Source organism: Aedes albopictus, chromosome 3 (assembly GCF_035046485.1).
Source record: "Aedes albopictus strain Foshan chromosome 3, AalbF5, whole genome shotgun sequence".
Taxonomy (NCBI): domain Eukaryota; kingdom Metazoa; phylum Arthropoda; class Insecta; order Diptera; family Culicidae; genus Aedes; species Aedes albopictus.
Window position 1 is genome coordinate 346,175,694 of NC_085138.1, and position 24,464 is coordinate 346,200,157.

At 39.9% G+C, this 24,464-nt stretch overlaps 1 protein-coding gene across 1 annotated transcript in view; it reads right to left on the reverse strand.

The window, feature by feature from the left end:
* Nucleotides 1-248: 248 nt before the first annotated feature.
* The window catches only part of LOC109421914 (uncharacterized), a 159,726-nt gene continuing 135,510 nt past the window's right edge, over nt 249-24,464 (reverse strand). Inside the window, exons 5-7 of the mRNA XM_029865146.2 lie at nt 18,120-18,376; nt 6,160-6,233; nt 249-5,501 (exon numbers count right to left, since the gene is read on the reverse strand). Of these exons, the coding sequence (XP_029721006.2) occupies nt 5,303-5,501; nt 6,160-6,233; nt 18,120-18,376 (530 nt within the window). The 3' untranslated portion in view covers nt 249-5,302. The remainder of the gene's footprint in view (nt 5,502-6,159; nt 6,234-18,119; nt 18,377-24,464) is intronic.

Sequence of the window (24,464 nt, forward strand, 5' to 3'; positions counted from 1 at the left end):
GGACTGTGTTGAGAAGGCGCCTTTTCAGCCTTTTCACAGTTGTTAAATAATAGTAATACGGCGTCCCCAAATTAAACGATTAAATATAATTAGGTTAGGCGCTGTCCATAAACTACGTAGACTTTTTTCGGCCATCTCAGACCACCCCCCCCCCTGTAGACTTTTGTTCATACAAAATTTTCGAAATTTATATGGAGCGTAGACTTTGGCCAGACCTCCCCCGTCCCCCCCTAAGAGTCTACGTAGTTTATGGACAGACCCTTATGGATACCGTGACGCAATACACGTGGAACTGGAACTATCGCTTTTATAATTGAATGATTAAAGTACTTGCCGCTGCTTGGAATCGAACTCCCGATCTCCGTATCTACTGCTCCCAATGATGTCCTCGCTGCCACACTGCTATACAGGGTGTTAGGTTCATGAGTGCAAACTTTTTAAAGGGTGATAGAGGACCATAAATGGTGAAAAAAATTGTTCTACGCATATGATAAAATCTCAACCGTAACGTAGTTATTGAACTTCCCATGTTTTTGACTCTTATTGCCTTAACTGGCTATAACTTGAAAATGGTCAAACTTTTCAAGTTTTTTTACCCTTATTCGTAAGATTATTGAATTTTCTATCAAATGGCATCTTTGTATTGAATGGTTTAGTTAAATAACTAAGATTTCTAGAGCAAAATAGCTAAGAATAGTGTGTTTTGATTTGATTTTGTCAATTATCTTTGAAACATGCGTAATAAATTAAAATTCTTTCTTTGGCAAAGTTCTGGCCCGTGTTTCACTCTACAATTCGTTCTTTGATACCAAACTTCTAGCTCTTATCGTTTTCTTGCAATTTTGATTTAAATGTACGGCACAGTGCGCAAAAAAGTGCTTACCATGACAGTTGCAAATTTATGATCTGAAATACGATGTTTAAATCGAAATTGCAAGAAAACGATAAGAGCTAGAAGTTTGATGTCAAAGAATTAATTGTAGAGTGGAACAGGGGCCACAACTTTGCCTAAGAAAGAATTTCAAATTATTACGCATTTTTCAAAGATAATTGACAAAAACAAATTAAAACACACTACTTTTTAGCTATTTGCTCTAGAAAACATAGTTATTTAACTAAACCAATCGGTTCAAAGATGCCATTTGATAGAAAATTCAATAATCTTTCGAATAAGGGTAAAAAAACTGCAATAAGTTTGACCATTTTCAAGTTATAGCCAGTTAAGGCAATAAGAGTCAAAAACATGGGAAGTTCAATAACTACGTAACGGTTGAGATTTGACCATATGCGTAGAACAATTTTTTTCACCATTTATGGTCCTCTATCACCCTTTAAAAAGTTTGCACTCACGAACCTAACACCCTGTATATAAATAGCATAGAAAATAGCCCGTTTTGTTTTACTCCAGACAAGGCTTCATAATTTTGCCACAAGAAACCTTACCCAACTTCATCTTGCTGCAAAATCTTGTGAAACGTCAAACGCAATAATGTTTACATTGAACAAGCTGTGTGGTTGCGCCAACAGATCCTTCTTCACAGCTTCTAGTTGGAAGAGTGTTCTTTAAACGGCTACAAAGCGCTGCTGTTTTGTGTTTTGGCAACATTACAAAACGTACTGTATAAAAGCAGCTGTAGTAGTGGCTGGGACTCTTACTCGATTTGCACATCTTCCGGCAAATCTTCCGGCATTGAATTAAAGTGCAATAAAAATAACCCAAATAATTTCACAGCACAGAGATGGAAAGCTGTAAATAATTTGTGTAAAAGACACGGACACGTTTAATGCTTCCAGTGAGCTATTTGCTCTTTGAAGGAACACGACACTAGACAACGGACTAGCATGCAACGCCCAGTGGCACAGCCGAAAACTTTTCCTGACAGCTGCGGCGGGAATCGAACCCGCGCTTCTTAGCACGATGCGACTAAAAGCATGGTGACCTTAGCCGCACGACCACGAAGCCACACCGTGTAGTAGCTATGTATCCCACTTGAAGTTTGATTTGACAATAATGTTTACATCCGATAAGCCGTGTTGGTAAACTAACAGTTTCTTTATTACAAATTCTAGCTGTAATGAAATCGCATAACGGCCTTTAAAGCGCTGCTGGTTTGGGGATTTGTTAGTATAACGAATTGTACTGTATGGTAGCAGCTGTTTTGTTAGTGGGGACTCCTATTCGATTTGTTCAAGTTTTCACATCTTCCGGGAAATCTCCCGGAGTTGGAATAGAGTGGAGTGAAGGCAGCCCCAGTGACAAGCAATGGATTTCTAAACACCGAGTTTGGTAGCTGTATGGTGATTGTTTTTGTATTAGCTTATGATTTATATTTGACTAGCTTCCCTTTTATTCAGCGTTGACTGCTTTTATTCGATGGTTACACAACAGAAAGCAAATGACTGAAGCTTATAGCGCTGAAAATGTTAGTTGGGATATTCAAATGGTTCCAAACCTTATGTTGTTATCTTATCGAGGCTCTAAGATAACTTGCTACATAGGCATGCTACTCAATCTGAGTGCAAAGCGGAACAGTATGTGACGAAAAACTGGAGCTGATGGATTTGAATGATTGTAAACCAAACAGGAGCTTCATGTAATGCCAATTGGTTTTCATTAAAAATTTTCAGAAAAGTGTAGGATTGATGATTTCTTGATACTCGATGGGCTATACATAGTTCGTAGCGTTGAGCCTACTACTGGTCGCCATTCTAGGCCAATCGCATCCAGTCACCCTGAACGCTTACAGTCCTTTGGATCTCCTCAACAACAAAACGTCAACGTGTGCGGCCTTCCACGAAGCCGACGAACCTTTCCTGGTTCTCTGCTGGTTTAGCTTATTGGTCCCCCGGCATACGAGCCCGTCCACAACAGAGCGTGTTTCATTCGCATCATTCCACATATCCATCTTTTCATATACTTGGTGCAATTCGAAATTCATACAACACCGCCAGATACCATTGTCCAATAGGGTCCTAAAATTAAAGACGAAATCTCGCTTATATTGAATAATACGATCAAGCATGGTATTCTAATCAGAATTGTACTTTACTCGAACTTGAAAAACAAAGGAATAATGAGAAAAATCGAAATAAGTAAAATGGTAAATAGTTCTACTTTGACACTTGAGGTCAACCTTGTGTGACGGAGCTCGACATTTTTCGCACTGGGAATTCAAAAATGTTCCTATCTGACATACACGGTGAAAAAAAAATCACTCAAACTATGTGTTATAAGCTAGGGACGAGACAAAAGACTAAAAAAATAAAAATTATATGTTTTCAACTACGGTTAATAAAAACGTCAAAAAATGAGTAAATATGTACTCTTGTACCATATATTGTGGTTTAAAACAAGAATCCAGATAGGACTTTAGGAGCCTATTAACCATCGAGTATTCTTCGCAGCACTTTGCGTCCGATCAACGTCTCTCAACGTTCGCGATTCAGGGTCATGTAAGACCGAAAAATTCCCGATTCGCAGCCGTGATTTGTCTTCTCACCTCGCGACTAACATAATTATCGCACGTCACTAGGATACAAAGATAAACAAATTCGCCCGTTTAAGGTTAAGAACGATGACGAAATTTCATGCGCAACCCGTACACTTGATTTCGATCCGTCAAGCGTCGCACGAATCAGTCTAATCAACTTCGCCGGAAAATCATGTTCGATCATTATCTGCCATAGCTCGTTTCTCTTCACTGAATCGTACGCCGCCTTGAAATCAATAAACAGATGACGGGTCTGTAAGTTGTACTTCCGAAATTTATCGAATATCGGACGCACGGTGACCGCCTGATTTGTCGTTGATCGGCTAATTCCTCCGGAAAATTTGAAAACGGGGACCTCAGTAAACGTCAAATTTTCTGTGGAAGACAGCATTGAAGAGTGCAGAGGATAATGACGTCCGACAATTGTCGGCCATGTACCTATCAACACATGGTCGAATTGTTTGCAAACTTCGCCAAAATGAATTTTGATTCGTAACTTTTGAGATATAGCCTTGTCAAGTCAATATTTCTACGTTTTTGTCCTTTCGGTACCCCAGCCAACCAGTGATCGTATAAGATGTTGCATAAGATGTTAAAGTAGAGGCGATATACGCACATTTTACATGCACCTAAATGGAGGCATGCACGCATATGGCCTCCACTTTATCATCCTATGCAACATCTTTTACGATTACTGGTTGTCTAAGATTTTACGTGTTGATATAAGCAGTGTTAATCAGCATGTGAACATAATCATTGCTATAGTTCGTTTTCAATTGAACAGGTCCATTGTATGTTAGTCTTCTACACTTGATTAAGATGTGTTCGACGTGTGGTAGGTATGTGCGCAACATAGTTGCACGTGTGCCTTCGTATAGAGGTGGGTACGTGGTCATCGCGAGTTGTGTGAAAGAGTGTAAATAAAGTTAGTTCGATTCGATGGTTGTATAATCGTATATGAAACCATGTTTGTCCTCCTGCAGTAGTCTCGTCGCTTTTTTTTTTGCTAAATTCTACATTGTTGTGTAGATATATCTGATTTTGCTTGTTTTGCGTTTTTTTTCTTCCACCCGCATGTATGAATGGGGTGGTGTACGTAGAAATGACTGTTCTCTGCTGTGTCTGGCAGTTGTTGAATTTATGTGTGTTTTTTGTTGTCCCGTTCTTCTTCGTCCTATGTTTAGTAAATACTGGTAACTTATTGCTTTGACTGCCGGCTGTCGATAAAAAATTGTAAGCTTATAAGTATGTACACGGCGTAGTCGTCGGTGTCGGTTGGTATGAATACGAAGTTCCGCTCTCACATTCCGCAAAATTTGTTCTCTTTTCCCACGAATTTGATATTCATAGTCGTGACTATGTTCTTATTCTTTACCGATTTCAATGAATTTGAATTTACTAATGGATTATAGAAACTTTTTTTTGCACAACCGTCTTCTGGAAACGTATTCTTTCTTAGTTTATCAAATTTATAAAAATAATTCTTCACGCTGACTATGCGTTGGTCTACATCTTATTACTTTATATAAAATCGGAATCAATTACTAACGTTTATTATAATCGTAAAACTAATGCTTCTCAATTAGAACTCACCGGAAATGAACGTTTAAACTCGATTCACTTGATTAACCATCAAAAATTTACAACTTAACTTTCGAATTGGTTACCGTAACTGTGTTAAACCAAGAGCTTCGAAAAGGCTCAAGAGAGGGGGAGGAGCAGCAGCAGCCATAATTATAAGGAAGGACTTGCTTGTGAGGAAGGAACTGCTATTAGGATGTTGGCACCGCTGCTCACTCGTTTCACTTGTCCTAGAAGGTCTGTATGGGCCGGTAGAGTCCGGTGTAGCCACAGAGCCGCGCTCGGAGGGCCGGTATTAGCAGGGCGGCTGCCGAGAGGTCCTTCAGCAGATCGGCACATTCGCAAATCAGCAGATACATCTTGTCTCCTCGGGAGGATACGCTCTTGTGGAGGGTGATCCGTCGCAAGCCGGCCGTTTTTGGCAGATATCTGAAATTGGGGAGATGGAAAAGAAAAATTAATGTGGGTTTGTTCGTTGGTGTGTGTGTTTTAGGCCGAGAAAAGCCAAAACTTTTCCCAACCCTTTCGGGACGAAGCTAAGCTGCTTAATTATGCTGCATAATTATGATTTTGAAATTGATCATTTTGTTCCATACTTTGCCATCCAGACTAATGGACCATGGCTCCGCGAACAAAAAAGAAACTCTTGAAGCTCCATTAGAATCCATTAAGAATATTTTATTTAAGGCGAAACTGGACGCATTTCCTCATTTTTTCTTTTTTTTTATTAAATAACGAAGCAATATTTTCAAAATCGATTTCATGCTCATTTAGAGAAAGGATCAAGGTATCTCCTGTTTTTTTTTCCTGGTAGAAAATGTTTTTCGTTTTTACAAAAAATATTTTTGAACAAAATTTTGAAAAAAAAAATGGTTTTTATAAAAACGTAAAACATTTTTCACCATGGAAAAATTTTCAAACAATGCTCTCTATCCCTCTATACCAGAGAGAATACCTATTTTCCGAAAATACAAAGCCTCAGTTCGCGACCATCTCGATCGGAAACAGTTGGTAAGAAATCTTCACTGCCACATTTCCCCAACAGCTTTTACTACCTACCCCCCTCACCCCTCCCTCAATAACTCACCTGTAAATCATCCTGGCACCGGTCCAGTAGAGCCAATTCCGTTCGAACCGTTCGCCGTCGTCGCCCTCGTAAACCTGTGCGCCGCCGAAAGTGGGAGTGATAATGAGAAAAGTGATTAGCGAGTTGTTTGTCTTCTTGGGTGATTTAATTTTATGCTGAATCTGTGGCGATGGCGAGTCGAGCGGCGTTTGCCTTTTAACAGAGCATCGCCTGTAAATATATCCGATGGATTAAAAGACGTAAAGCGGATGGATGGTCGATTTCGATGGGCGCGTGACCTGTTTGAGCGGGGTGGTACGCTGGAGGAACATAATTGACTTTCCGGTGGTTGGAATTGATTCGATTAGAGAAAATCCAATAGAAACGATGTGGAAAGTGTTCTACAGGCAGCTAACGAAGTTGAAATAACATATGTGATAGCGTTCAATTCGATCAGAGAAGTTTGTTTCTAATGCAACTTTGTACGAGCGTAGATGCATTTCTTAGTTTAGCTCTTTTATTCCGGAACCACAAAAACAAATTGAATATATTGTCTTCAATTGTGTGAAAGGATAACTTGTTTTCGCATCACCCCTGTTTTCTTCCAAACCATGGAATTTTAAATTAAAATTTAATGCATACGTGTGAAGGGACAAGTCATCGTTCTGTTTTTCAAAGGTAGCATTTATAACCCTTCAAAATAACTAAAATATCATTGAAATTGAAATATATCTTTCCTATGGTGGAATTCTTATAATTTCGAAGTATATGTGTGGTTTCGTGGTCGTACGGCTAAGGTGGTCACCAAGCCTTTAGTCGCATCGTGCTAAGGAGCGCGGGTTCGATTCCCGCCGCAGCTGTCAGGAAAAGTTTTCGTCTGTGCCACTGGGCGTTGCATGCTAGTCTGTTGTCTAGTGTCGTGCTTCCTTCAAAGAGCAAATAGCTCACTGGAAGCATTAAACGTGTCCATCTCTTTAAAAAAAAAAACAGCAAATAAGGTACACCGGGACAAGTTGAAACGGGTGGGGCAAGATAAAACACGAAGTTTTGAAATGGATTTCAAAACAATTTGGAAATTTATCCTTCGCTTAAAGATTGTTTGAATCAAAAACTATGTTTTTCTTTTCTTTTTTTATTTAGGGATTTTCTGCCGTAAGCAGGTTCATCCCAAAAAACTATGTGTTATGGCGATCGAATTGTTTATCATTATCAGAAAATATCATGTTAATCCGCTGTTTCATCTTGCCCCACCCGTTTCAACTTGCCCCGGTGTACTATTGCGGTATTGTGAGGGTTTGAAGCGTCATCCATAAAAATAAGCGACCTTATCTGCATGTATACGCAATGTATCAATGGATAAAGTATTATATTTTTGATCAGAATTAACTAAAAATAGCAATTTTGATGTTGATGTCACTTCGGGGTGAAATGAACACCTGCAAGCACAAGGGGGTGTCAACGCATTGCATATTGTTAGGCGTTTTAGAAAGTTTTGAAAAAAAAAAACAATTTAATTGTTTTAGCTTAAAGTTGTTATTATGAATTTTGGTTCTATGTAAATTTGTCTAAGGAGTATCATATTTGTAGTATTGATGTCCGTAGGCAAATTACTTAACTGGTCGATGTAATCAAAGGCGTAGCATAAAATATGCAGAGGTGTTCATTATGCCCCGTACCTTTCCTAAAAACCACTCGGTCTACAACTCATTATTTCTTCACAATTAAGAGATTCTACCTGCTGGATATGATTGAAATACGTAGGAAACAAGTTAAAGTTGTAAGCCAACTGATAATATGTTAGGTTTTTCTCTGTTCTACTGGCCTAACGTACTCATTTGCTTAGGGTGAATTCGTTCCCAAACTTACATTATTTCCCTGGATGTTTTTGATAGACTCTTCCGAAAAATGTTTAGTGTACCGTAAACTGGGGTGTAGTTGATCAGTGGGGTGAACATGATCACTCAATTACCCGCGGATATCGACTTTCAAAGAAGCAACAATAATATTTTAACCATTCGCAATCATATGACGTAACATTAAAATGGAATGGTAACTTCCTTGAAGGTCGATATTCGTGGGTAATTGAGCGATCAGGTTCACCCCACTGATCAACTGATCAACTACACCCCAGTTTACGGTAATTCTTGGGAAAATATCTGATCGAGGAATTCTTAAAATATTTAAAGGGAATAATGATTGAATGGCTATCGCTTCTGATTCGCATGCAGAAGATCCTGGCTAATTGAATATTTAACCCGCCTCTTTTCTCCTACTTTGTATCTTTCTATTTTCTTTCTCTCTCTTCTTAACACATACAACTCATCCCTTGCTAGAAAAAGAAACGGGTTGAAAAAGACGTTGTCCTTCTTTCCAACATCTCAACACAGTATGATCAACCTATCATACCAGGTCTCCAGCAAGGTCTCTGTTAAAGAGCAAATCAAATTGGTGCATTCTCAAAAAATAAGAATGCAGCTTTCTCATACATATTAAACTGGAAATATCCCAAAAACAATTAGTCAATTGCAATTCCACTGGCCACGTTGATCGTTTTCCAAAACCGAATAATAATAATTGTGCGAGAAAAGTGCATTTTTGTTTTTCGAAAACACACCAAACTGAATTGCATGTTAAGAAGAAGTGAGGAGGTAGGAGCAGGAAGCTGTACAGTGTACACGCAATGCCAGCGTCGCACACTGGGGCAGAACGCAGTTATGGACAGACAAAACCTCTAGTGCTTTGGATATCCATCCTAGAGGTTTGGTGTCTTTAGAGAAGTGTCTTGTAAGAGTTTTGACTAAAATCTGGTGACTCAATAATTGATCTAGAAAAGTTGCAACTGATCTAGATCAGTTTTAGCTTTTTATAGAAGCCGCATAGAAGAAAACTTTCTTCTGCAAAGTTGTTCATTCTGATATTTTTGACATTTCTCCCGAAGACACTTATACTCTATAATGCACACGGAAGGCACAGTGGGCTACTTTACTGAAAAAGTCGAAAAAAATTGATTATGATCAATATTTTGAAGTAAAAAAAAAAATCAGAAAAAAATTTCGAACGTTAGGTTAGCAAAAATATATAAGAAAAAGATTATTCCATAACAAAAACTTACACAATCACGGAAATTGGTGGTTTTTCTTATTAAAATAACAAACAAAAGGTGATTTACAATTTATTTGATAACTCATGAAGCAGCAGGCGGAGGCAGCTAATTTTTTGGCCAAAACATGTCAATACCACTAGCATCGATAAAGTGGGGAAAGAAAATTGGGGTAACTCGGGGCTTTTGCTATATGCTAGTATGAAATCATCTCGAAAATAAATGAAAATTAGCAATTAAGGCCAATTTTTTGAAAACCTAACATGATGTAAAACAGTTTTCCGATTAATTTTTAATGCAGCATGCCTGGAGAGTTTTTGTGATGAAGCACATTTATGATAAAATTGGTTTGGCGCTTTTCAGGTCAATATGTTCCTTATGAATGTATATCTAGATATTTATTGAGAGGGACCTCAAGTAATAATGCTTTTGTATCTATATATGTATTATGTACTCATATAAAAGCGAAAGGTGGTGAAACTAATTTTATGTGCTCGACTATCTTAGAACATATGCCTGATAAACGTAGCGAGAGATCTATGGAACATATCGAGGTTTTTTGCTGCAATTCACAGATTGAAATTATCGTAAAATATATTATATACTGATAATTCATTTGATTTAACCTATGTTTACAAATAATTGCTCAAAAACCAAATCTGATATTTGTTAAATCAGTAATACTGTTGAATCGCACATACAATTATTTGGTATTTATTTGTTTGTCAAGACGTAGGGTACAAGTCAATAAAAATAACATATCTAGATACACATTCACATGGCATATACTGGCCGGATTAGCACTAAATATGTATTTATTGTATTCATGTTTTATTATTTTTTTTTTTGTTTTTATTAATGTGTATTTTAACTTATAGCTAATTCTACACTTAGACATTCATGTTTTATCACAGTAATTACCCAGACAGGTTACATTAAAAAAAAAACAATCGGAAAATTGCTTTACATCATGTTTGGAGTTCAAAAAGTTGATCTTTATGGTCAATTTTCATTTATTTTCGTGATGATTTCATACTAGTATATAGCAAAAGCCTCCAGTTACCCCACTTTTCTTTCCCCACTGTATCGATGCTAATGGTATTGACATGTTTTAGCCAAAAAATAGCTACCTCCGTCTGCTGCTTCATGAGTTATCAAATAAATTGTAAATCACCTTTTGTTTGTTATTTTAATAAGAAAAACCACCAATTTCCGTGATTATGTAAGTTTTTGTTATGGAATAATCTTTTTGTTATATATTTTTGATAACCTAACGTTCGAAGTTTTTTTTTCTGATTTTTTTTACTTCAAAATATTGATCAAAATCGATTTTTTCGACTTTTTCAGTAAAGTAGCCCACTGTGCCTTTCGTGTGCATTATAGAGTATAAGTGTCTTCGGAAGAAATGTCAAAAATATCAGAATGAACAACTTTGCAGAAGAAAGTTTTCTTCTATGACACTTCTATAAAAAGCTAAAACTGATCTAGATCAGTTGCAACTTATCTAGATCAATTATTATTATTATTATTATTATTATTATTATTATTATTTATTTACGACATTTTACCCAAAAGTGGGCATTCGTGTCGGGAGATCAATTATTGAGTCACCAGATTTTAGTCAAAACTCTTACAAGACACTTCTATAAAGACACCAAATCTCTAGGATACAGAGCACTAGAGGTTTTGTCTGTCCATAACTGCGTTCTGCCCCAGTGTGCGTCGGAGCCCCGATTCATTCCCCGGCTAGCCTGCCGAAGGAGATAGTGGACAGATGGCCATCAACCTAAATTGAGACAGGCTATCTGCGTTTGGGAGTAAGACATCCAAGGATTTAGGTGAAATTCATCCTTGGTCATATCATCCCATAATCTCCATTGGTTTGTACGGTTACCTCCACAAGAAGTATAGTGCAAAAGAATCAATTGCTTCATTAAGTGAAATTTAGGAATAAAACCACTTCGTTTCACTTATTATCCTAATATTCATTACTTAATAGTTCAAACACTGACAGTTCTATGTCACCTCAAACGAAAAACGAATAGCCAGAATTATCCCCTGAAGAAGACTAACACGAGTCGAAACGTTGGGAAAAATCTAAAAATTTTGTTTTAATTCCCCAAGACTGCAGTGCTGAAATAAGTAGCTCTGCAAAATATATGTTTTGTGTAAAAACCAATAAATCGGAACTACTGGATATGTGGATATTTGAAGTCCGAAAAAGTGACTCAATCTATAAAAATGGTCCAGGGAAATCCCAGATATCCGCCATTCAGTCCGTTTGCCATTCACCATCATCCCTACGTGTTGGAGAACAAGGAATGTCCACTATCGAAGGTAATCTCTGGTGCAGAGCTCCGACAGTCTGCAATGGAGGTAGCTGTGCAGCAGCTTGGCAAAATAATCGTATTTACATCCACGAAGTCCAATATAAGCAATAAGGATCTTAAAACGGCCCTGTTGCGACTTTGGAAGTCGATGGACGATGCCAAGCAAGATCATGAGAGAGACGACAGAATCGGCGAAAGTAAAGGTTACGACGTCTACTCAGCCGGCGGCTGTCGCTTTCGCAGGTAGCTCAAAAGGTGTGGCGAATGCGACTGCTTTCGATAAGCACTCGCTGAAGCGGGTGAGGCAGCCGTCAGGTGAAGAGTTGTCTGGCGGTGCCCGCAAGGTTAGGCGGATACGAACCCTGAAGGTCGGCAATAATGCCGGCAAGTCGAACTCGAACCAGGCGGAAAGCTGGGAAGGGTGAAGATGCTGGTCCGTCCCGGATGGAAGTAGGGCGAACCAAGGGGAGGACCCCCTTGGACAAAAGTTGAGTGGAAGAGGGAGAAGGAAAAACCGCTAGTTGAACAGTTTTTATTATCTGTATTAACGAGATTTTCATCCCTAGGCTAGTTCATCTCGAGACCCACGCATTACTTCCCTTCCGAAAGAAAAACTCACATTTTGTGATCTTGTCGGTAGTGGGATTCGATCCCAGGTCCTCGGCGTGATAGGCACGTGCTATAACCATCACACCAGGTCCGTTCCGCAGCTGGCCACCGCAGGGACACAAGTCATGCAACTGTAAAGGCCAAGACGGGAGCAAACTGTGTAGGAGATGCGGCGCCGAAGGCTATACGGCTGCACGAGTCCACCCATTTGTCTGATTTGTACAGGGAAATCCGTGAATAACAGGCATCTAACGGGTGGTCCAAGGTACCCGGCCTTCAAGAAAGCCGCAGTGAACAAATCACAGTGCAGGTAACGCAGCTGAACCTGAACCACTGCACAATGAAAAAAATAGGTATAAAACGCGAATAAATTCAATATCTCTGCTCGGAGTGGATGGATTTGAATGAAATTTTGACACAAACTGCAAAAAACTCTACAGTTTCAGATAAGGAGGGGGTCATTCGCCGCATGATGCTGGAAATCAGTGTATCGGACCCGTTTTACCCCACTCTCTCTCTTTTTCACCTTTTTGGAAAATCCTGGAGTGCAAAATAAATGATTTATTTGATTCGTGTTTGTGTTAAAACTTCTGTAATATCGAATGAAGCTGATTTGGCTCACCGCACGGCCTTGAAAATTGTAATATCTTCAAATAACCCCGATATCTTCTATTTTTTAAATTTTCACATGCATCTCCGCCCGGAGTTGAATGCAATCGACAAGAGAAGGAGCAATCTTATGTCAAATTTCCGATACTCTGGAAGTTTCTACACAAATACGAGTTAAATAAGTCATTTATTTTGCACGCCAGTCGGGAATAGATGAGGATTTTCTCAAAAAGGTGAGAAAAAGAGAGCGCGGGGTAAAACGAGCTCAACACACTGATTTCCAACATCGTGTGGCGAATTACACCCTCCTTTTCTGAAACTATAGAAATTTTTGCTGTTGGTGTCGAAAATTCATGCGAATCCATCCACTCCGAGCAGAGATATTGAATTTATTCGCGTTTTATATCTATTTTTCCCACTGTGCACTGTGACGCCGCTCAGCAACTGCTTTGTCAGGCGGTTTCTGAGTGGGAGACAGATATCACCTTCATTGCGGACCCATACCGAGTACCCGTTGGCAACGGCAATTGGGTCGCGGATGCGTCTGCAAAAATGACGACGATTTTGGGACGACGGGTAAAACCCCCGTCCAGGAATTAGTGTCTGCTACCTATGAAGGCTTCGTGGTCGCCAAAAAAACGGGGTCTTCTTCTGTATCTGTTATGCGCCTCCGAGGTGGTCGATCGAGCAGTTCACGCAGATGCTGGACTGTATAACGACCGGGCTGACAGGGCGCAGGCCGGTGGTAATAGCGGGTGGCTTCAAGGCCTGGGCCGTGGAATGGGGAAGCTGTATTACGAACCAGCAGGGTCAAATCCTGCAAGAGACACTGGCCGTGCTATGTAGATGTCGACCTGGCCTAATGTCGGTAGCAAGAGTACCTTTAGTCGAAACGATGTGGAGCCGATAATTGATGTTACCTTTTGTAGTCCGGGCCTAGCAAGTAGTACGAACTTAAGAGTAGACGATAGCTAGACTTACAGCGATCACCTGGCGGTTCGCTACAGTACCGACTACTACAACAGCAGGCAGCGGATAGACGCGGGTAGACCAAGGCCAAACCCTCGCAGGTGGAAGACATCAAACTTCGACAAAGGGATATTTAGGAAAGCGCTTCCGCCGTGTGTAAAACCTACTCGGTTTAAGCGAGGATGAGCCGGTAGCGGTGCTTTTGCGTGGGAGCGATGCGACAGCAATGTCTATGTCCACGTAGAAATGGAAGACGACCGGCTTACTGGTGATCTCAAGCGATTGAGAAACTATGGGCCAGGCGGCGGATGCAGCGATTACGGACTGAGACAGAGCGAAATTAACGACGGGTGCTGTGCGCCGCTGGGAAACTGTGGAGTGATGCCTACAGCCTACAGGATCGTGGGCCAAGACAAGAGGTTGCTCCTACAGAGCAGTCTCCAGGGATGTAGGAGTTTATTGAGGGGGATCTTTCCGCGTCATAATCCTAGTCCTTGGCTTTCTTTCGTAGGACCCCTGGGAACTGGGGTTGGCGATGAAAGGAAGGAGGGTCGCCGATGAGGAACATGCGGGTTTTGCAAAATCCCTAGGTATAGGTGGCAACCTGGTCTTAAAAGTAGTTTTGCGACAAAGTCTTCCCACATGTTTAGAAGCGTCAGAACCTGGTACTATTGCCAAAAAGGGGGAAACCACCTGGCCTATAGATCAATGTGCTTGATCACGGCGTGGAAGGTGCTTGAGAAGATCATCCTCAACAGACGGTTGAGGTTTTACTGGTCTCTTGAGTAACCATTTCGGCTACCTGAGCATTTATACAAGATTCTCGGAAGTTACTGCCCAGTGTCGAGCACTGGAAAAAGACACAGTACTGGAAAAGCCCACTCGATCGCGATTGTAGAGAAGTGGTTGAGTACCCTACTGCCGTAATTCTGCAAAGTGACGTAAGCGCCATTCAAAATGTCGATGTTTTTTGGTATATTCTATACAATATCTGGTTTAATAATAACACTGTGGTATGCATGCTGTATTAAAATGCAAGATCTAGTCGTAATCTATCATCTATGGAAAGAAACTTAGAGGATGAGCAAAAGTTTTATGCATAATAACCAAAAAAATGGGCCAAAACTATCAATGTCGCTTACGTCACTTTGCAGAATTACGGCAGCCTAGGAAACTGGGATGGGATCACAATAAAACTGAGGTGGTTGTTATGAACAACCGGAAATAGAAGCAGCTGGTCGTACCGTACAGCTTCTTGACTAGTGGAGAGAATGTGCAGGAACGCCCTTTCACTGGTTATCGCCGATATCATCCCGGAACTACAGAGGAGGTGGCGTGTTGACTGTAGGAGTGGCTTGGTCAGTCGCAACCAAGAGGTAGTATCAGGGTTTAGAATTTAGCGTTCGAACTCGACCATTTTATTGAACAGTTTGTCGCACAGAAGACTACGTGGTATGACACTGTTGTGGCGACAGTCAATTATATGGGGTCCGTGATCGTGGCATGGCAAAGGATCCCAGAAAGGTCATAGGTAGACGGAGGTGCCATGACGGTAATTGCTTGAATAGGGCCTTACTGCGGATATATTGAGATATTCTCAGTAAGCGATGTTAACGATCCTGCCCCGCCTACCGAGGACGAGTGATGAGTCCATACCATACAGCATACCTTAGTCACGAAGTTCGTAACTGAAAGATTATAGGCAGCTAACTTCCAAGACGCGATCTCGTACTCACGGACTCCGGAGCAATACTTGTTTCTCTGGTGTCTGTTGAGTATGACCATGCTGAGGGTGAAGGGTTCGATTCCTGGCCGGTCCAGGAAATTTTCGTAACCTTGCTTCCTTGAGCATAGAGTCTTCGTGCCCGCCACACGATATACACTACACATGAAAAAATGGTCATTGGCGGAGGAAGCTCTCAGTTAATGACTGTGGAAGTGCTCATAGAGCACTAAGTTAAGGGTTTGTCCCAGGCAACTGTTACGTCAGGCAGAAAAGTGCCTGTTGTACATCAGAACCGATGCTCCACTAGATATTAGTCTGAGGTACATAGTTATTATCATATGGACCCGAGGAAGTACGAGGATAGCACTTGTAATGATCAGAGTTAAGTCTCACGCTCCTTCCAGTTTGTCGAGTCACCATTTTGCACCATTTCATAAAGTTATGCCAGTTTCAAATTTAAAACTCCATAAAAATTTATCTATCAACTGCAATTTAATTGAATTATTTGGCCATCACCATATATCCCTTTTAGCCATCAATTAGCTGAATTCCCCAGTGTAAATACTCCCTACATGAGCTGTGGTGGCGCAAAAAAGTCGTTAAAAGTTGAACCACAAATCGACGACGACGACGGATGAGGCAACAGAATTTGTTTTTCTTTGGCAAAATTGGGCCTCATGGCTTTACGACGCGTGGGACGCAATGCTAAGCCCACACCGAGCATCGAACGCGTTAGGATTTCCCACAAGGCCATTTGGCGGTCTGTGGCCGGGTTGGTGGTTGCGTTGTGAAGCTTTATGGAAATTTCCTACTTTGGTTGGATCCTTCTGACTCGGAACAACAAAAGGCTTTTGCGGCGAAAGTTTCAGCTATCAATTATATGAAATTTGTTAAAAGTAATAGAATTATGGAACTTTGAATTTTAATGTTACAAAATCTGTTTGAAAACAAACAGACATTATTATCCAGGATCTTTTCGAAAAGTAAATCTCCTAAATATCACTCGGCATAGATATCTTTGTGCCTGCAATAAGAATTCGAAAATGAGCTATTGAAAAAAGCTCTCAGTTAATAACTATAAAAGTGTAGAACACTAAACAAAAAATGATTGATTGATTTGTCTTTATTAAAGAGACTTTCAGCCCTTGGCTGGTTCGTCTCTATCGCTAAACAAAAACTGAGAAGCAGTCTTTGTCCCAGTTGTGTCGTGACGCCAAAATAAAATAGAAGCATCATAATTTAAATTCAACAGCATTATTCTTTAAAGACACTTCAGGTTCTGACAAATCCCGAGCTCAAGGAATGCATCTCGACTCGTAAACTCTAATCTTATTTGTATGCAAATAATGCCAAATTCAATTTCTAATTCTCGCAACCGATTTGTACGAAGAGCAAGCGAAAACATATTGAAAATCTATCTCACAGCGAACAAGAACAACCGCTTTTTCTAACCACGTGGAACAGACAGATCCGTTTGAAACTTTATCCACTGCTTTGTCGTTCTCGAAATAGCTCAATAACTGAAAGAAGACACCTTCTTTCTGCCGTTGCTTCCTCGCGTGAAGTTTGAACTTGGACTAGGAGAACAAATCTCATTAGTATTCACAAGTGACATCTTTCGTTCGCGTTCATCTGATGAAGTGAAAGCGGATTGAAGAAGTCATTGGCAAATCGAATTAGCGAATACAATGACAATGTTATCGATGTCGTGTTGATGTTCGATCAGAAATGTGTTTGAATTTGTTTGTCGCTTTTGTTGTACAGTTGGGAATCGTCTTGTTTTGGAAAATTCACTCCATCAGACAAATCTCGCGTTTAGTATCATACGGGCGTGTTTACAATTATCGTTTTCTCTTCATCGATTTTCTCTTCGGATTATTACGGGAAATATGACCAATATTCGAATGATCTCTTGGGTGGTTTTGGTGAAGACGGCTAGAGCTAAGCTAGCATCTAAAACAAAAAAAAACCCACCGATAATGATTTGCCGATGAAGCGAAATCGATCTCTGTAGATACGCCCGTATGATACTAAGCTTGAGAAATGGAAAATGACGAACTTCTTTTGTTTCAAAGTACAAATTGGAAACTACTAACACAGTAGTATGTTCCATTTAGCGAACAACTAATACAGTTGAAGAAAACTAAGAAAGAGTAAGGATTTTGATATGGTATAAAGAAATGAAAATACCAAACAAAAAGAATGCGAACACTATTTCCAAAATTTGACGAAAGAAAAAACTAAAAATTATTATGAAATTCAAATAACTCAACGTACATATGTACAGATGGGTAAATTATTGGTTAAATTGGGAAAAAATCCACAGCTCAGGTGAGAAAATTATTAAATAAAAAATAAGAATAACACTCTAAAAGGAAATTGTAACATTGAAGCATAAATGTAAACACTTTGAATACTTGGAAAATAATAACACATAAAAAATTAGGTTTCTTTTAAAATTTATCAAACCATACACCGGAATTCCATTCGTTTACGGCTCGGATACATTCTTCCCCATCAATGCTTCGGCCACGTACCATTCGAAAAACTATCATCGCATCCAACTCAACCGGTGTTGAAAACTTTCAAAAGATTATGCCTCCCAACCATATCCCTCTCCTCGACCCCCACTTCTCACCTTATAAACGCTGATGATGTAGCCGGTGGTTGGCGTTTGGCCCTTCTTGACGCTACCGATTTCGTTCGGGGCCAGCGCCAACGGCGGCCGACAGATGGAAGCCACTTCGCTGTACAGGTCCAGGGTGTGGGCCGCCGTGTAGCGGGTGTTCTTCGGTTCGAACTTGGACAGGGAAGCCCCCCGGACACCGGTGTAGAACATCGTGGGATCCGTTTGGGTGGTGTTTATCACATAGTACGCGATGAAGGGGAATTCGGCTGGAAAAATGGGAAAGATTGAAGTTTTCATTGTTTTAGTTTGATGATCGATTGATGGAATGAATGTTGACTTGCGGATGAAAAAAAAAGAAAAATGATTGGATTTTACCCTCTTACTTTCTTTAATCTATTGTCATTACAATTTCAGTTTGAAAATGAGTACTTTGGCGTAGCTGGCAGTTGTATATACCTCGATTTAGTGGACCCTCGATAATATAGACCCTCGATTTTATGTACTTCGATTTTATGTACATTTTACCTCGATTTTATGTACATTTTTTAATGGTATTTTTTAAATATTCAATCAGTTTAAAACTTGCAATTTATTACATGATGACTTATAAACCAGGGGTTTTCAGCCTTTTAACACGCGGAGCATCAATAATTTTTTTTGTAGAGCACCCATGTTAGCGCCAATGCATACCTCATGAAATACTTATTTCTATTTATTTACTGTAATCTCATACTTCCCTTTTTGACTTCTTTTTTTTTATAAATATCCCTGGCTTTGTCGATTATCACGATGAGCGGAGTATATGGAGTGATGATGGAGCAATGACAACATTTTTGACGGATGCATGCAAACTGCTGATTCGCTAGATCAGGGGTTCCCAAACTTTTCCAGCTTGCGACTCACGTTCGAACTTTAAATAATTTGGCGACCCACTAGCACGCTTTTTCATAAAATACGTGATTTTTTTTTTGCAAATTTGCATACTTTTGAAATAAATACATTTTATCATTTTCATAGGTTTTGATAAACTAAAGTTACATAGCATTCAACCATTAAAAATCGTTTTATTTATTGATGGTGCTCTTTTCGAAAAGTCTTTTAGAAAAGTCTAGGTAAGGTAAATGTGTTCGAGTGTTCAGCTTCAGTAAATTCTTAGTCTAAAGAATTAAAGATAAGTTTCTAATATGACTTAATCATTTTTTTATGGCTATATCGGTCTTTTTCTACTCAGAGTATAAGGGAGTAGAGATCAATACATGGCCTGCTCGCCTAATTTCAGCTTTTATAAATTTTCACACTTGTTCGCAACCTAGCGAATACTATCATATCTATCATTTCATTATCCACTTTGATCTCTACTCCCTTATACTCTGAGTAGAAAAAGACCGATATAGCCATAAAAAAATGATTAAGTTATAAATAGAATACGGTCGATAAATAAGTTTCTAATATATTTAATAATCGATAAATCAATTTCTAATAATTTATAATCCTCATGCAACACTACAGAATAAGTATTTGGTATTCTCTCACGTATTCTAGACATGAATAAAAATCATATAATTAATACAAATCCCTTGAAGATATAATGACAGAAGCATAAAAAGCAGAACTTTAAAATCTACTTAAAAATGAAAGATTTCATTTTCAATCCGAAATGCTATAAATATTAACAGTGCAGTGAGTAGGTTTTTAGAGTTATAGTACTGCTGGATGGTCGATGAATTCTCTTGGAACTCCTAGTCGTATCCTACATAAATACTGATTTTATTTCCATTTTTTAATTGAAATTACTTTTCAGTTGTTCTGATAAACCAATTCTGATCGACATTCAGAAGAATTTTACCGAAGTTTAGCTTTACTGAAGTTCGGTTAAGTTGAAGTCCAGTGATATATTAACTGCTGAACTTGGCGTGTAAATGTAATTAATTGAAAATGCAAACTGCAAGCAACTACTTGAGCACATTTTTTTTTCAGAACACAAGAAAAATCGAAAATTTTACCCTTTACTTAAACCATCTTATTTAAAACTCATAGTTTCAGAAACGATACCAGAACGCCGACAGTTTTTTTTCAATATTCAATATACTCCAGACTAACACTCATAATACAGAATTTTGAATAGAATTAAGGAGAAACCGAATTCCTAGAAATAACTCTGACTTTTCTCCAAGGGAGTATTTGTAAATTTGGAAAAGCTAGCAAGCAATATCATTGTACATAAGTTAATTAAGACATTCCTTCTAATATTGCCCAAGCCTTCGCGGCCCCCTAAAAACTATGGGTCGCGCTGCGCTAGATCTTCCCTAAAAGTTTTCTAACAAACTTTTTTCAACGATTCTTATGACTTTCTCACCGAGAATTGTATTATATATCTGATATTTCTGGTAGCTTGCTGATTGAATTCCAAAATTTATAGCAAATTCCATAAAAAAAGGTCATTGTAATGCTTCGAATGATTACTGACAAAATTTGTGATAAGGGGATTTTTTTTTATTACCGAACAGGTTTGGGCCGAAGGGTCTCCGATTTCAATGAAAATTTCACCAGAGCTAGAGGTCGTGGATATATGATCAAATTTGGAATTCAAAAAAATCATAGTGGACTATTTTCCCGAAAAACGCTAGATGAAATTTCACAATTTTCCCAAATTTTCCAATATACCCCAAACTTCAAAAAATCATATCTCAAAAACTATGCATCGTAGAACAAACTTTTTTTAGTGAAATCGACGCCGAATTACCTCAGCAATCCGCTATCAGCTGGCTCTTAGTGACGGGAGCTACGATGTCTACGCCCTCACCGAAACATGGCTGAACGATGATACCATCTCTAATCAGCTGTTCGACGACTCTTTCGTCGTATACCGACAGGACCGATCGCCGTCAAATAGCAACAAGAGCATCGGGGGCGGTGTATTACTGGCGGTGCGCTCTGGGTTCAGGTCCCGTTTGATCAACCCTCCGAATTGCTCGTCGGTTGAACAGCTGTGGGTCGCAATTTCTACTGTCGACGCAGAAATGTATGTTTGTCTAGTGTACATTCCCCCCGATCGAGTGAATGACATATCTTTGATAAAGAGTCACATCGATTCACTCAACTGGGTTGTCTCGCAAATGGCTCCTAGGGATAATGTGGTCATCCTCGGTGATTTCAACATGAGCACGATTTCCTGGCAGCGAAATCCCCTTGGGGCTTTCTTTCCATGTTCTTCTCGATCTTCTCTTGGCGAACCTTCACGCGAGCTGCTTGATGCATATTGCACCGCTGGGCTCAGACAGATGGTCGGAGTAGAAAACGAGAATAATCGGTCACTTGATTTATGCTTTGTGAGTAACGAGTTGATCGTTGACTGCATGGTCACGCAAGTTCCTGCACCGCTCGTCAAAATCGGAAGGCATCACCTCCCACTGTTGATTAATTTGGAAAGAAAACCATATCGTTGGTTCCACGATACTTCTGAAAGCGTCATGTATGATTTCAGCAGAGCAAACTTCGACGAAATGGATAGTTTCCTTGCTCATGTCGATTGGAGCGGAATTTTGAGTAATTCGGACGTAATCCTCGCTGCTAGCACCTTGTCCAGCGTTTTGCTATATGCTATTGACCAGTTCGTTCCCAAAAAGCTTAAACGTGAGCCGGTAAAACCCGCTTGGTCAAATGCAGACCTCAAAAACCTGAAAAGAATGAAGCAGGCAGCCCTGAGACGTCACAGCAAATTTCGCACGGATTCTACAAGATCATGTTACCTAGAAGCAAACACGACTTATAAGCAACTTAATGATCGCCTCTACAATGCTCACCTAGACCGCCTACAAAGCAACCTCAAATCGAATCCCAAGAGTTTTTGGCGACACGTGAACGATCAACGGAAGGAAACTGGATTACCCTCTACGATGACTAATGGATTACATGAAGCTGATACTACCGCCGCAATTGCCGATTTGTTTCGCTCTCAATTCAGTAGTGTCTTCGTTGATGAACACCTTGACCTGCAGGACATAAACAACGCCACCCGGAACGTCCCAAGCCTTCCTTCAGCCGCACTGCGTTTTGATTTCACTAATGATACGGTCATTGCTGCTGGTAAAGAGCTTAAATCATCCACAGGATGCGGTCCGGATGGCATTCCTCCGCTAGTCATCAAACGTTGTATGAACTCGCTTGCTACTCCGATGTCCTGCGTGTTCAATCTTTCCATGTCAACTGGCGTTTTTCCGGATTGCTGGAAGCAGTCATATGTTTTTCCCGTTTTTAAGAAAGGTTGCAAGAGGACCGTTTCAAACTACCGGGGAATAGCTTCCTTGAGTGCCATCTCTAAGCTCATGGAGAAAATAGTTCTACAACAGTTGGTACAGCGTTTTTCTCATCATGTTTCGCTGGACCAGCACGGATTCATGCCCAAACGCTCAACGACCACAAACCTGACGTGTTTCACTTCGCATTTGATACGACAGATAGAAAATGGTCATCAAGTGGACGCAATCTACACGGATCTTTCCGCCGCTTTTGACAAAATGAACCACCAAATCGCACTCGCCAAATTCGAGAAATTGGGAATGAACAACAGCTTCCTTATCTGGCTTCGCTCCTATTTAATCGGTCGTAGTATGCACGTGAAAGTTGGTGATCATGTTTCTTCCCCGTTTCCAGTATCATCCGGCGTACCGCAAGGCAGTCACCTCGGTCCATTTCTGTTTCTGCTATATATGAATGATGTCAATTCGATCCTCAACTGCATGAAGCTCTCATATGCCGACGATTTGAAGCTGTACTCCACTATTGCGGAACCCCGAGATGCCGTTTTTTTGCAGCAACAACTGGAAGCTTTTGCTGGTTGGTGTTCTGTTAATCGAATGTCCCTAAATGTGTCGAAGTGCTCTGTCATTTCGTTTAGCCGCAAGAAAACAACCTTCCGTTACGAGTACGCTTTGGCAGGAGTACATTTGCATCGTGTATCGACAGTGAAGGACCTGGGGATTCTCCTTGACTCCAAAATGACATTCAAGGACCACGTTGCTTATGCCGTGGGGAAAGCATCGTCGCAGCTCGGCTTCCTTTTCCGCTTTGCCAAGAAGTTCAAGGACGTTTACTGCTTGAAATCGTTATACTGCTCAATTGTACGTCCTATTCTGGAATATTCGGCTGTCGTTTGGGCCCCCTACTACGAAAACAGCGTACAGCGAATTGAGCGAATCCAGCGAAAGTTTATTCGTTTTGCCTTACGCCACCTCAGGTGGAGGAATCAGCATGACCTACCGAGTTATGAGAGCCGTTGCCAACTCATACATTTAGAACCTCTCGCTGCAAGGCGCAATGTTGCTCAAGCATGCTTTGTCGGAGACCTCCTGCAGGGCAATATTGACTGCCCATCACTCTTGAGCATGCTAAACATCAACGCACGCCGCCGGAATCTGCGAACACACTCATTTTTACGTCTTCCTTCAGCTAGGACTAATTACGGTCAACACGAACCGATTCGTAGCATGTCCCGTGTGTTCAATAAATGTTATTCTGTTTTTGATTTTAATGCTTCTCGTAAGACAAATAAGTGTAGTTTTAAACGTGAATTATGTAAGGTACCGCGTCAGTCTGTAAGTGTAAGATAAGTGTCATTGGGGTGACTTGTATTACCTGTTGACTTAGTGTAAATAAATAAATAAATAAATCCGATAAAAATACATTGAGAAAAAAGTTTCTCAGAAAATTTTTCACCATAGAGAAAAAACGTCTAAAAATGCTGATAAAAGTACCGTCTGTATCATAGATTATTTTGAACAAAATTTTTCCTAGCGCAAAAATTAATGTTCTTCATTTCGTTCTTTGACGCCAAAATGGAATCTCTTACCGTTTTAGAGATATAGCCAAAAAACCAACGGCCAGTCGCTATATTTTCATAGGAAGCCATCAACAACAGCGGCCGTTCACATATTTGCTTTGCGGCGAGCAAATGACATACGCTAATTGGGTTCTTTAGGGGTATCCAGATTATTTCATAATCAGATTCTCCATCCAAAAATTAGTCGAAATTCAAATTTTCATAATTTTTGAAGTCCGGGAACTATTTTTAAAATGCATTCAAAGTTTGTATGGGGAAAAATTTTTGTTCGGGGTGAACTGTCATTTTATCGATTGAACTGTCATTCTATCCACGAAAATTAAAACTGTTTTGTTAATTTAACCATCAAAACAAAGGTATTGGAATTTAATAAAATCACATCATACTGAGAAAAATTAGCTCTTTCGATTAGGCTATAGAAAATAGCAATATTTTATTCACTAAACAACCCAATTGCAACGTAATTTTGACACTAACGTGAATCGGAGTGCACTGACAGCACATACAGGGTGTTG